This window comes from Acomys russatus, chromosome 2, assembly GCF_903995435.1.
Source record: "Acomys russatus chromosome 2, mAcoRus1.1, whole genome shotgun sequence".
NCBI lineage: Eukaryota > Metazoa > Chordata > Mammalia > Rodentia > Muridae > Acomys > Acomys russatus.
The window spans coordinates 68,604,791-68,618,202 of record NC_067138.1 but is presented as its reverse complement, the minus strand read 5'-3'; the positions used below and the strand labels follow the sequence as shown (position 1 = coordinate 68,618,202).

Sequence of the window (13,412 nt, the reverse complement as noted above, 5' to 3'; positions counted from 1 at the left end):
TCACTTAGCATGGCTGTCTTCTTCTGCAGACAGCTCATGGCATTTTCTTCTCACAGTTTTCTGGTGAATTCTTCATAGCCTATGTAATCCAGGAGTAAGTGCAGCCCGAGTTTACTTGCTTTGTTGGTTTCTGGAGGCAGAGGCTTTCCTAAAGGAGTCAGTGTGTTTTCAATGCACCCAGCTTTCCCAGGCTTGGTGCATCCTCCTGCTGAACACACTTCCAGGTCTTTTGGTTCTCACTTGCTTATTGTCTGTATGTGCACTTGGAACATGGAGCTTCTCATGAAAAGGGTGCTGTGCCTTAACCCCTTCTGGACCATCCATGTCCATTCTTTCTGGCATATGGTTTTGGAGGGTTAAGCAATAGTTGAGATTATTTTGTGGTTTTTAGGGCTCATTCATATTTTTTTTTACCATCATCAATCAGTCTGGTTGTCTGTCAGAAGAAATCAGCCTGAGTATATTTCTTATTGGAAAAATTTAAAAAGCATATTTATTTGTTCATGATCTTTGCTACTCCGTTTTAATTTGTATATATTTTTTTCTATTCTTTGGGTGAGAGTCTAGCTGTAGTTTTCCACTTTGCTATATTATATCAGAAATAGCTTTTATTGTATTCCTTACTGTTTATATTTATAATAATTTTAAAACTAAAAGTCATATATGTAGTATATATGTGTATATGTGTTCACATGTGTGTCCCATATATATATATGCATGCATGTAGTAGTCAGAAGTTAACACCAGGTGTCTTTCTCAGTGGCTTAGTGTCTTATTTCTTCAGACAGGGAGCTCAACTATTTAGCGAGACTCTCTGAACAGTGAGTCCCAATGATCCTCTTGTCTCTTTTTCCCTAGCACTTCCTCCACCCGTGTGTGTGTGTGTGTGTGTGTGTGTGTGTGTGTGTGTGTGTTTGTGTACAGGTGCATATGCATGTGAGGCCAGAGGATAGTCTTGGATGTCAGCCTCAGGAATGCCCTCTACCCTTTTGAGAGACGGTTTTTTATTTATCAGGAGTTTAGGGATTAGGATTAGGCTAGCCTGGCTGTGAACTTCAGAGACCGCCCCCATCTGTGCATCCCCAGTTCTGGGCTACAGATATATGCTATCACCTCTAGGCTTTTGTGGGGGTCCTGGGGGCTCAACCTCATGTCCCTGTGCCTGCAAGGCAAGCACTTTACTAAATGAGCTATCTGCCCAGTCCTCCAGGACTCTTTCAGTTGGAGGGTTGGCCTGCACAAAGAACCTGAGCCCTTGCATCAGGCTGGGCCTAGTTCAGTTAGTTATTAGAGCTCTCATGGCTCTGTGGTTGTGCTTGGGTCATACAACCTTCTGAAGTCTCAGAAGTCTCCCTGATGACATGGTAACAGCATCTCTCTGAGACTGTGTGGCATAGCTGCTGCTGAGCTCGGTGTGGAGCGGGCTTTCCTTTATTCCTGGCCCCTCTCTCTTCTCTCTAGTTAGTAGCTTGGTTTTGAGGAGAATACCCCTTTTCTTGTTATGTGCTAGGTGTTTATGTTTCCGTCTGGGCAGTCTTTGTACTGTGGCAGCTGGAGTTGTCTTGAGCTAGGATGAGGGACCTGATTATGCAGCTGGAGTCTTTTAGAATAGAATCCTATTTTCTTGCCCTTGTTATTGTTTTCATGCTCCTATTGTCTTCATCTGTGAATATGGAAAGTTGATATGGATTGTAAATGCATTAGGAAAATAGAGAATTGAAAGCAGGGGTAGGCACAAGGTCATGAGTTAGTGCAGAACAGGGCACTGCTGGGTCCTCTAATCTTGTTGTAGAATCTATCACAAGCTGTGGTGAGGAAAGCCATCGCCCTTTCCCATGGGCCTTTCATTTAAGCTGTCAATGTCTTTTTTCTTTCTTCTTAAGGTAGAGCTGAGGAAGATATCAGCATTGCCTCAGGGTAGCTGTGGGAATCCCATGTTGATAGTCAGGTCAAGATAGCTTGCAAAGCATGCTCGCTGGGTGTTCCTAAAGCAAGAGCCCATGGTCTAAAACAAGTAAAACCTGATGTGATTCAGACTGTGGTGTGAGGGCGCGATGCTTATGCAAGAATAAAAATGAATGCCCGCAGGCCATGGAGTTTCTACGTGACCAGGGCACTCCTTACCAAGGCTCGGCAGCCTGGAGTCACCAGCAAAGCACACTGCGTGATCAAAGCACTGGGATTAACTGTCCAGCTTCCTTGTTCCCGCTGCACAAGGCTCAGATCATTTGACCCTTGGTTTGCGGCTTTAACTGTTAAGGAAACTGTCATTCTCCAAGAGTTGAACAATATGCAGGTATCCCCTTGCTTTCTGGTGAAATTAGATAGTCTATTTGCAGCAGGGGCGGGCTCCATCCTGTATTCTCCTAGGTGCTCAGTAAATTGATCTGTCCTCTCCACTCCCCCCTCCCTCTCTCCTCTTCCATCCCTTTTCTATTAGGTCTTCCTTTTCTCCCTTTTCCAGCTCCATTCTCCTCTTCTCCCATCCTCTCCTCCCCTCTCCTCTTTCTTCCTCTGTCATTTTTCCTTCCTCTTTTCAACTCAAGGTCTTACTATATAACCCTGGATAGCACAGAACCCTTTATCCTCATGTTTCTGCCTTCTGGGTGTTGAGATTAGAGGTGTGACCACCACGAGCCTTGATAAATCTCTAGGTGAGATGAAGACTACTGAAAATGCAATGATTATTAGAAGAAAGGGATGTTTATAACTTTTTTTACACTAAAGTTTTTCCTTTATGGACTACATTACACCGTTCACGTGATCATGGCAAACACCTCAACCCCAATATTTTTGAGATAAGGTCTCACTCTGTAGCTCTGGCTGGCCTGGAACTCACTTTGTTGACCAGGATGGCCTTGAACTCACAAATACCTGCTGCTTGCCTCTGCCTCTTGAGAACTGGGATTAAAGGTGTACTGCACTACGCCTGACCGATCTTTTGACAGGATCAAGGTCCTAGCTTAGTGCTGGGACCTCAGCATTTTTTCTGAGTTTTCTTAGTGAGCATACAAATGAGAGAAGTGTGAGGTTTACATCCTGGTTGTTTAGCACTCTCTCCTTGAGAACATCAAAGGAGATTAGAAATCCCCTCTCCCTTCCCTGTTGGCTGGCAGTCTGATTTATGACACGTTCTACCTCTCTGAGTTCCTGACCCCTTTCATCACTTAGCACGATTCTCTAGAATCCCTTCTTCAAACCTCAGGGTTGTTTGGTTTTTGTTCCCACAAAAGAGTAGGGAGGGGTCAGGTTGAACTGGAGTCTTCTCTGACCACCTGGAGGGTTCTTCACCCTTTGTATGTATCTTATCAGATTTTTAAGAAATCATTATTTAATGGCAAAGTGGCTCTTCTTTTTGGTGCAATCTTTCTGTGTCCCTCAACCTGATGTTGTCTCCCCAGAGCATCTAGATGCTCCCCACAACATTGTGTGAGCAGATGGTAGATCTAACTCAGCAGGCCGCTGTGTCTATTCAGCCAATGTTCGGTTCTTGTGAGTGACTTTTGCTTGGTGTTGCAGCTGATTCTTCCCTTGGCCACGCAAGTCCTCTCTGACTCACTCTGGGCTTCCTTCTGTTTTCTCAGGCTCACGGCTCCTCTTAGCATGACCTTGATCTGATCGGCCAACTCAGGCATCGGTTCTCCTGCCTGGCACTGCAGTGCTAGGGCCTCTGCATCGCCCCAAACTACAGCACTGTCATGGCAGCTGCCTCTACTTCCAGCCCTGTAAGTTCACAGTCCCAGGTAAGTGATTTGACCTGGTAGATGTTTTTGTTAATTAAAGTTTTTTTTTTTTTCAATAGTTAATGTGAGTATGAGAAAGTACGCTTTACTCTGAGGGAATCATACACACCTGTTATTGTCATTTGGGGGACACTGAGAGAGAGAGAGAGAGGGAGAGAGAGAGAGGAGAGGAAGAAAGGGGAGGGGAGAGGAGAGGATGGTGTGTTGTTTGGGAAGCAGCTAGAAGAATGAAGTGATCCCTTTTGAAAGGGGACAGGTTTAACCACCCTGAGGATGCCCAGTTGTCCCTATTGGCATTGAGCTCAAAAGCAAGAGTCAGAAGTAAATTCTGCTGCTTCTCTTATTTCCTCTTTTTTTTTTTTTTTTTTTTTTTTTGCGGGGAAGGTGGTGGTACAAACAGTAGGTCTCAGCTTGATCTAATCTTATGACAAGCCGTCTGAGGCTGCTTCATTTCGCCGTTCCTTTCCTATAATAATTATTTTGCCTTGGCCCATTCTGGGAAGTTTGAAGACGAAATGGAGTTCTAGCCATTTCTGAACAGTAGTCCCATGAAGTGCTTTGGCTGTACACAGGGAACAGTAATTCTTCAAGGACATCTGCGGTGTTCAGATTATGGTGCAACCTGCTGCTTTGGTTATGGCGGTCCTCCCATCTCAGAACGCAGTGAGGTGCGGTGGGAGGGAACCAGACTGGGAACCATCACATCTCTGTTCATCTACCTGTGCCTTGGGCTGATGCTCCACCCGGCCCCCCCCCCCCCCCCCCCCCCCCCCCCCCGCGCTGTTGCTTCTCGTTACGATGGCCACTTTTTCTCTTTTTTCTTTTTGGCAAAGGTTTAAGAAAAAATAGGTATGTTTGGGAAAGAGACATTTTAAAGTTGTTTATAGTTAGTGCACAAAATACTGGGTTTCCTTATGACATTTTCATACATACAATCACTGTCCTGTCCTCCTTTTCACTACTGTCCTTCTTTGGCCCTGCCTCCGCCCCTCTTGATGGTACTCTTGCCCCGCCCACACACCCCCTTCTGCTTTCATGTCATATGCGTGGACTGTATTTGTTACTTTTTACTGCTGTCCTAAAGCACCACAGCCGAAGCAACCTAGAGAAGGCGATGCTTCCTCGGGCTTCTGGTTCCTAAGCTCTAGGAGTCCATAGCCATCATGGGAAAGCGGCGGCGTTGCTGCTGGAGCAGTCGGCTGAGCGCCGCCATCTGCAAGCGCAAGCAGGAGGCAGAGAGCGGTGTAGAAGTGGCTTGAGTCTTTCAACTCTCACAGCCTACTTCCAGTGACACACTTCCTCCAGCAAAGCCACATGTGCTGAACCACCCAAACAGTGCGACCAAACCGGGACCAAGGTTCAAATACCCGAGCCTATGGGGGACATTCTCACACAAACCACCCCGTGGATGTATTTTAAAATCTGAATTATGTATGTGAGGGAACCTTTCATCTTTTGTCTTTCTTCCCCCATTGCCCTGTCTGGTTCTCCCCTTCCCTTCTCTTTATACTACTCTCTCTGCCCTCATAGTCCTCCTTATTCTTTCATGTCAAACACACACACACACACACACACACACACACACACACACACACACAGTGTGTAATGTAAGGGTTACTTACCTGAAGACCAGACACATTTATTGAAATTTAAATCTTGAAGGCATAGCCCGTTGTTTTATCTGTTTTTTCTCAGGCTCATTTAGAAGGTTATTATATTTTGTGTATAATTAAAGTAAGAACATTGGGTTGTGTTATTTTATTTTTTAAGAAGGAGTCAAGAAAGAGAGGGAGAAAGAAGAAAAGGTCATTCCTCCTTTCCTATAGATCAGCGGTTCTCAGCCTGCGGGTTGCAACCCCTGGGGGGAGTCAAATGGTGCTGTCACAGGGTTGACTAAGACCATCTACAAATCAGATATTTACATTACAATTTATGACAGCAGCAAATTTACATTTTGAAGTAGCAATGAAAATAATTTTATGGTTGAGGGTCACCACAACCCGAAGAACTTTGTTAAAGAGTCACAGCATTAGGAAGGGTGAGAACTGATATAAATTACCTTGGCTGGGGACGGGGGCGGGGTGGGGAGAGGCCACCATGAATTAAGTCCTTGCTGTTCTTTAAACCTTTCAGGAGTGTTTTCTGGGATGTTTGATGCTTAGTGTCTTCTCCATCATGCCCTTTTGTTGGCTGCTCCATCACTGTTTCAACACCTGATCTACTTGAGTGTTTGGCTTCTCTAACCTTGGCAGGTTTTTGGTACCTTGGGGACTTAGAGAATGTGTCAAGAGATTTAGTTTGTGTTACTTTAGATTACCAGTTCAAAGCCCATGGAAGCTGTTCCTGAGAAGGACTGTTCTTAGCCTTTTTTTGTGTGTGAAGTGAGTTAGACCCTAGCACAGGCTTCCCTGACTGGGCATCTCAGCCTCCGTTACTGTCGTTTCTCAGCATTTCCAAGAACACTGGTTTCCCTACTGTCTTCCCTGTTATGTAAACTCTGGGTTGGTGAGTAATAGAAATGCTTTTAGGTGACTCATTTTGTCAAAAATGATCAGCACTGTCTAAAGTAGAACAGGATCCTACTTAATATAAGCATCTAGGAAAATAGATACCCTTGAACACTTTCTGTGGGGTTTAAATTGGTACAGCTACTTAAGGGCGGGGGAGGGGTGGCAAACCGACTAGGCCATATAATTAAAGCCAGAGACTGTTGCAGCCACACTGGTGTCTAAACACATGAGACCAAGGAAGAGTGTAAAAAGAGTCACATGAAGACGTTCAAAACTTCTTGATTATTCAATAGTGGTTGGGTATTAATGAAGTCAGGTACATGGATGTGATTAAAATGTCTCATAGAAGTTAAAACATGAGCATACCAATGTGACACCTTATAAAGGGGGGAGAAAGCAAGACATAGAATACCCCTCACAGGAAGAGATCATTAAAACTATAAAACAAGACCATGTGTTTTTAAGGACAAACATATGGCTCAAAAACAGAGCCGCGGAGGGAAAAAACCAACCAGCAATACATTTTCAATAGAATCCTATTGCCCCCCAGAGGGTCCAAATTGGATCTAGGGAGGCGATAAATCCCACCAAAGCTTAACCCTACCCTTAAGAATCATATTCTGCAGCCTTTGACTTCTTTCATTAGGGAGAATTTAAATTTAATTAAAACTTTCTTCTTGAGGATCATTATTGAAAAATAAATAAATAAAAATGTCAGGAAACACTGTTTTTCGGAAGCATGTGCGTGGGCTGTGGAGTCACACTGCTTGAGTGCAGGTCCTGGCTCTGACACTCAGTGCTGAACCTGAGGGAACGTGTTCCCTCTCTCAGTGTGTCCACGTCGTGCTTGCGAAATAAGCAGGACAGTAGAGAGGCCAGCCTTCTGGCATTGTTTGAAAAATGTCATGCACAATTATGCATTCAGCTCAGAACAAGGGCTGGTGTATATTGTCCATGTTTGCTGGCACGCACCCTTGTTACTGCTCAGCTAGAGGACAGGCCTCTACATGCAAGAATAAATAAGCTACATAAGGTCATTGCCTTGTTAGAGTTCTGAAAGATAGTCGAAGATACCCAGATAAGAAAGTGACAAGTAAAAATGACCGTGACACAGGAAGTATGGCTGTCCTGGGAAGCAGCACTTGGGCCTCTCTCAGGAAGACCACCAGACAAGGAACTGTTTTGACAGGGCAGAGGAAAGAGCATGTGCCGGGAGGGCCATGGTGAGAACACCACAACATCAGATCAGTTTAGAGTGAGCACAGTGCTGGGGGACACGGGGCTGTCCTCAGAGGCTCTACTACCAGACACACAGTCTGCTTGTTGGCCTGTGAAGAATTCTGTGAAAGGCCACGTGGAGAACTCAGTGGTCCAGAGTGTGTGTATTGCTCTTGCAAAACCTGAGTTTGAATCTCATCACCCACATTGGGCGGCTCACAGGTCTGTGACTCCAGCTCCAGAGGATCCAGTGCTCCCGTGGCTTCAGCGGGCATCTCTCTCTCTCTCTCTCTCTCTCTCTCTCTCTCTCTCTCTCTCTCTCTTCATCCTTCCCTCCCTTCCTCCCTCTCTCTCCCTTTTTCTTTCTCTGTGTGTGTGTTGTGGTGTGCATAAACATATACACACACTTCAAGATAAAACTAAGTCTCTTTAAAAACAAAACAAAACCCGGCATTTGGTGAGCAGGTTGAATTCAGCTATGCTGTTGTGTTTCCACTGTAGAAATAAATGGGCAAGCCACGAGCATTAGAATGGGTCTGCTATAAAGTCATGGATTTTTGCAGGACCTTGAAAGCTATCAGAGGGAATTGAACGATGAGATCAACAAAGCCTGTGGTGGTCGAATGCTTGCCTAGCATATGGAAGGCTCTGGGTTCAATTTATAGTCACACACACGCATGCGTGCGCACCCATCCTGTGTAGTTTAATGGTCATTGCCCAGGCTTTGGGGGGTCCTAGACCTAGGTTTAAACCCTGACTTGACAATGCTCTGGGGCAAGTTCTCACCCCATGCTGGTAACAGTAATAGTCTCTGATATTTGGAAACTGAGCCATTTGGGAAGAGTCAGTTGCAAGCTGTGATCATTAGTTCGCAGAACAAGCTAGGGCTGTTTTTTTCAGGAGAGATACCAGACCTTTGGGTGCCCTGACTCCAGGTTATGATGAGCCTTCTGATTATATAGGCCAGCCCTTCCTTTCAGCTTTGCGCAGGCAGGGGTTCCTTCAAGGTGGGCTTGCCTGAGCATCTCACCCCGTACTGATGTCTTCTCTCCTATTAGCCATTGTCTTCTGGTGCAGAGAAGGGCCAAATTATATAGAGGTAGCATCTTTTTAGGTGGAACATAATGAGTAGCTCTCATAGTGCAATCACCTTACCCTGACATTATCCAGCCAGGAACGTATATTCTTCTGAAAAGTGAGCTAACTGACCCCGGTGAAGATAAACTCATATTCAAGTGGGAAAGGCCTGAAAATTGCTTTCCAAGGCAAAGACAACAATTGGAAGAAAAAGAAAAGGCTGTGGTATTTTTGTTTGTTTATCCATTCATCTGATAACAAAGAACATTTTTCTAGCGAAGGCTGCCTAACACCAGACATAAACTAATTAATATGAACAAATAGCCTGTGATTGTTTCAAAGAACAATCAAGAAGAAAGCGCTCTTTGTCGCTCCTGCTGGGATCTCTGTTTAGTCAGCCTGGGGTCGGCCTTGTGCTTTGAAGTCAGACAAGTGTGTGTTCTCTGCTTTGCTACTGCTCGGATTCCAAGATGCAGGGTTGTTTTCTTGTGCTGGGCCAGCACCCAGTCCTGACATAGCTAAGGTGAGTCCCATCTAAGGTGGTTGGAACTAACAGCCACAGGAAGTCACCTCATCTGGTTTATAGCTACTCTAGTCCAGAGTTGATTTAAAAAAAAAAAAAAAAAAAAAAAAGCTTCTGTATCCAAGGGAACCCAAGGATGTAGTTGTAGGCAGGAACCACTGGGTTTGGTAATGTGTTTCAGTCCTGTGGATGCTGAGAGGGGTCGGGCGGGGTAGCTGCTGTTTCCTGTTTCTAGAACGCTGCTAAACATTTATTTCATCGTGGTTGATGGGATTCCAGGGAGTCAAATGGTGAAATTTGGATCTAAGCTGTTCACAGTGTTAATGGAAGGGTCAGCAGCTCATCCGAGTGTGCCCTTTGGCTTCTCTCAAGCCCAGCACTTGGGACAGAGGCTCCAATGGGCATCTGAGAGCTTACAAGGTGCTTGTCTCCTGTCCCTGGTCCTTGGTGTTCCAGTGAGGGTGTGACCTTTTCCTTCAGTGTTAGGGGTGCTGTTCCCTTCTGTCTTGGCAAACGTGAGATGACATCTGTGCTTCCAGTTGTGGCATGAAGAGATTTTGATCCCTTTAAGTTGTTTTGGTTGTTTTTATTAAAGGTGTAGATTTCTGTTGATTTTCCATGTCTTAGCAGATTGTTCCCCCAGTCCTCATGTGATGTTTTGAACTAGCTGTTGAAAATCCTTTGTATTTTAGAAGCAGATGTCTTAGGAGCTTTTATTTTGAGTTGGATGAAAGCAACCGAGTTCTGCATTAAAACACTGGATATGGAACTCTGAGATTGGAAACTCTCCCTCCCTCCCTTCTTTCTTCCTTCTTGTGTGTGCATGCGTGCTTGCGTGCGTGTGTGTGCGCGCGCGCGTGTGTATGGTGTTTTATAATCCTGTGTTAAGGAGGTTTTCAAACATTCACAAGAGTGAACATAAACTCCTTGCACAACTATGTAGAGTTGCCAGTGTTTTGCCTCCTTGCTTTGCTCGCAGGAGGATGAAACACTTGAAGCCACCAGCTTTCTTCTTTCTGTCCTCATATCTCACCTACTCATCTGCCAGAAATAATTTGTGTAACCACTATCCCGTTATCACTGAAAGCAACTGCTGGCTTCATATTGCACTCAGTTAATCCATAGATTTTCCTAATTACTTCTTTGAAAAGTCTTCACAGTTGGTGCTTTGTTGTCTTGGAAGACCACTGGACAGATCCACTTGCTCCTCTGTATTGATCCATCCCATGAATACATACAGGCTAAAATGGCCGTTTCATTTTTCCTCTTCACTCTCTGAAGAAGATGGAAATTACACACAGATTTTTTTTTTTTTCACCAATAAAGACTACAAACGTGAGACACACTCTATAGTCTCCCATGGAAGGAAGTTAAGGAAATAGCTGCCCTTGAAATCTGATTGCCAATGGGGCATGCACAATTTTCATTAAGCTAAAGCATGAATAATTAATAGTTGTGTGAAATACTATTGCAGTATCAGCCATTGATTGCAGCGTGATGTTCCCTGTGCCACACAGTGAAGGCGTAGTGTGGTCTGGTTCTACATACACAGCATTGCGAAAGAGAGAGTGCATGGGCTTAGAGCCATATAGATTTTGCAAGTTGGAGCTATTGTGTACCACAGCCAAGAGGCCTTTCAGTGCAGCTTTTCCTTTCAGCTTGATTTTTTTTTTTTCATTACGTAGAATTAAAACAATGTGTGCCATGCTTGGAAGTCTAAGTGGGAGGACATCTGCCGAGTGCTTTGTGGAGTCCTTAATAGGTACCAGGCAGATGTTTGTTCTCACCATTGCCCCCATGGTGGTTGGGAGAGTTCTTTACATGGAGAAAGTGGTTACCCCATACGGTTTGCGTATGTGGTGTGCATTTGTCCTACGCCAGAAGAGCCATCAGAGGAAAGCCAAGTTAGACGAACACACGATGAAAAACCCTCGTGCGCTGCCAGGAATAAATGCATGTAGAGGTAAACACGGAGACTTCTGACTTACTCCGGCTTGATTCGTGTTTCAATTAGAAGTTAAGTTTCCCCTTAGATTGCTGTTTAAATCCGTTTAGGCCTTCTTCTGTGTTTATAAACTCAGAAAGTCTGAGAGGATATCTTATTTTGGAATCTGAGAGTACATTTTCAGTTTTTCTTTCCGAGGATAAAATCACATGGGGCGGGGGGGGGGGGTAGCCTAGAATAAACCACAGAAGATACTTACGGTGTTTATTTATCTTTCTTATATGTCCCTTTAATTGGTTCTATCGCTAATGGTTAATGAACCTTCTTATTTACTCTTGAAAAGCACGTGGCCTTCTCTTCTCTACCCACCCTGATTTGTGTCACTTTTACACTCCAAGGTCTCCTGATCCTCAGCCGAGTGTTGCAGAGTCAGCATTTATGTCAAGGTGGCACAATGTCCTATTTTTACCATAATCATAGGGCTCATGAGTTGCTGTCTTTTGAGCTCTGAACGTTGCTGCAACGAGACTGTCATTAGAGAAATCAGCCTGCATTTGCTGGGTGATGATGACCCTGCCACACTGTAGCTGCAGAGTGTCACTTAAGCACTGCCTGACGTTAAACTTCTTCAGGCCATAAATCGCAGGTGTGGGCAAGCTGAGGTCTGTCAAGAAGGGGAAAGTATTATTATTTTTTTTTTTCTTTTACGTGCTCCTTGGCATGAGATAGGACTGTGGTGCAGATCCAAGTCTGAAGCCTAAGTCGGCCATGGAGCATCTTTCAAAGATGCATTGAACCTGTAGCAGAGGCCTGAGATCGGGCAGCTAGGGTGGGTGCATGGTTGTTCCAATGAATAAGAGGCTGCCTGCTTCATGAACAGAGTGTTCAGAGAGTGATCTCCAAACACCTGCCTGCGCCAGCCAGGAAAGGGAGGGTTTGGAGTCTAGGTTCAGGTCCAGAGTCCAGATGGGAGATTTTTCTCTAGATTCACGCCTGAGCCCCAACTCTTGAGTACTGTGCTCCAGAACTTTATGTGGCACTGCCTTAGCTGTGCTTGGTAAGGCAATCAAGTAGCCAAAGGAATAGAGGGGTGGACCCAAGAGAATTGCAGCTCAGTGGATCAGTGGTGCTGGTTCAGGGCTAGCTTGAAGGGATGTGCTGGGTTATGTAAAGATGCCACAGCGGTCAGGTGATGCGACCTCCTCCGTGAGACATGTCCAGAGTGAGGGACTCACTGGGTGACATCACGCTTTCAAGAGTAGCTTGGAGCCCGCCCTCAGGCACCACTGAGCCTGCATGTAGGAATTTGTCCCCTGGCAATGGAAAAAAAAAGATAAAGCAGGCAATGGAAGGGAGTGTCGCTTACATAAGGGTGAGGGTCAGCAGATAGTATACATTTAATCCGAATTTAAAAACAGCTATTTTATAAGACAGAATCTCACACCACAGCCTGGCATAACTTTAAGCTTTTGGTAATTTACTTTTCTCATCCTCTCGTGTGCTGGCAGAACAGATGGAATCCAAAATACTTGGCTTAATCAGGTTTAGAAAAAATAAATAAATTACGCTTTGGGCTCAGTGGTGACACATGTCTTTAATTCCAGCACTCAGAAGACAGAGAGACAGAGGCAGGCTGATCTCTGTGAGTTCAAGGCTAGACTGATGGGTCTACATAAAGAATTTAAGGTCATCCAGGGCTACACAGTGAGACTTTGTCTCAAAAACAACTGAAAAAAAAGTCACTTTGTTTGTTCATTCACTCATTTACTCATTCATTCATTCATTTTGTGTGCTCCCCATCTGTGTGTGTCTGCATGTGCGTGTATGTGTCCAAGTGTGCATTTATGCATGCACATGCCATGGCACATATGTTGGGGTCAGAGAACAACTTGCTAAAAGTCTGTCATCTGTCATCTCCATCTACTAGGTAGGACCTGGGAACTGAACTCAGGCAGCCAGCAGATCCTTCTGTCTGTTGATTCATCTCATCAGCCACAGAATTCTTTTGTTTGTTTGTTTGTTTGTTTTGAGACAGGGTTTCTCTGTGTAGCCTTGGCTGTCCTGGACTCGTTTTGTAGACCAGCCAGGCTGGCCTCGAACTCATGATCTGCTTGCCTCTGTCTCTACAGTGCTGGGATTAAAGGTGTGTGCCACCATGCTTGGCCAGAATTCTTTTTGTTTTTGTTTTGTTTTGTTTTGAGACAGGGCTTCTCTGTGTGTACCCCTGGCTGTCCTGGAATCAATCTGTAGACTAGGCTGCCATCGAACTCACAGAGATCCGCCTGGCTCTGCCTCCCTGAGTGCTGGGATTAAAGGCGTGCGTCACCACCGCCCGGCCAGAATTCTTATAAGAACTTTTAGTCCGATTTTTTTCTTAAAGTTGGTACAACTTTTTT

General features: G+C 44.9%; 1 protein-coding gene across 5 annotated transcripts in view; it reads left to right on the top strand.

Annotated features, from left to right (window-relative positions):
* The window catches only part of Lpar1 (lysophosphatidic acid receptor 1), a 112,860-nt gene that overhangs the window by 42,943 nt on the left and 56,505 nt on the right, over window positions 1-13,412 (top strand). For 3 of the 5 annotated variants that reach the window (XM_051162435.1, XM_051162427.1, XM_051162424.1), the window contains exon 2: window positions 3,585-3,743. In XM_051162435.1, coding sequence (XP_051018392.1) covers window positions 3,699-3,743 — 45 coding nt within the window. In that variant the 5' untranslated portion in view covers window positions 3,585-3,698. Of the gene's footprint in view, window positions 1-3,584; window positions 3,744-8,892; window positions 9,072-13,412 lie in introns of those variants that run through there. The other 2 variants (XM_051162441.1, XM_051162450.1) reach the window with 2 other exon arrangements.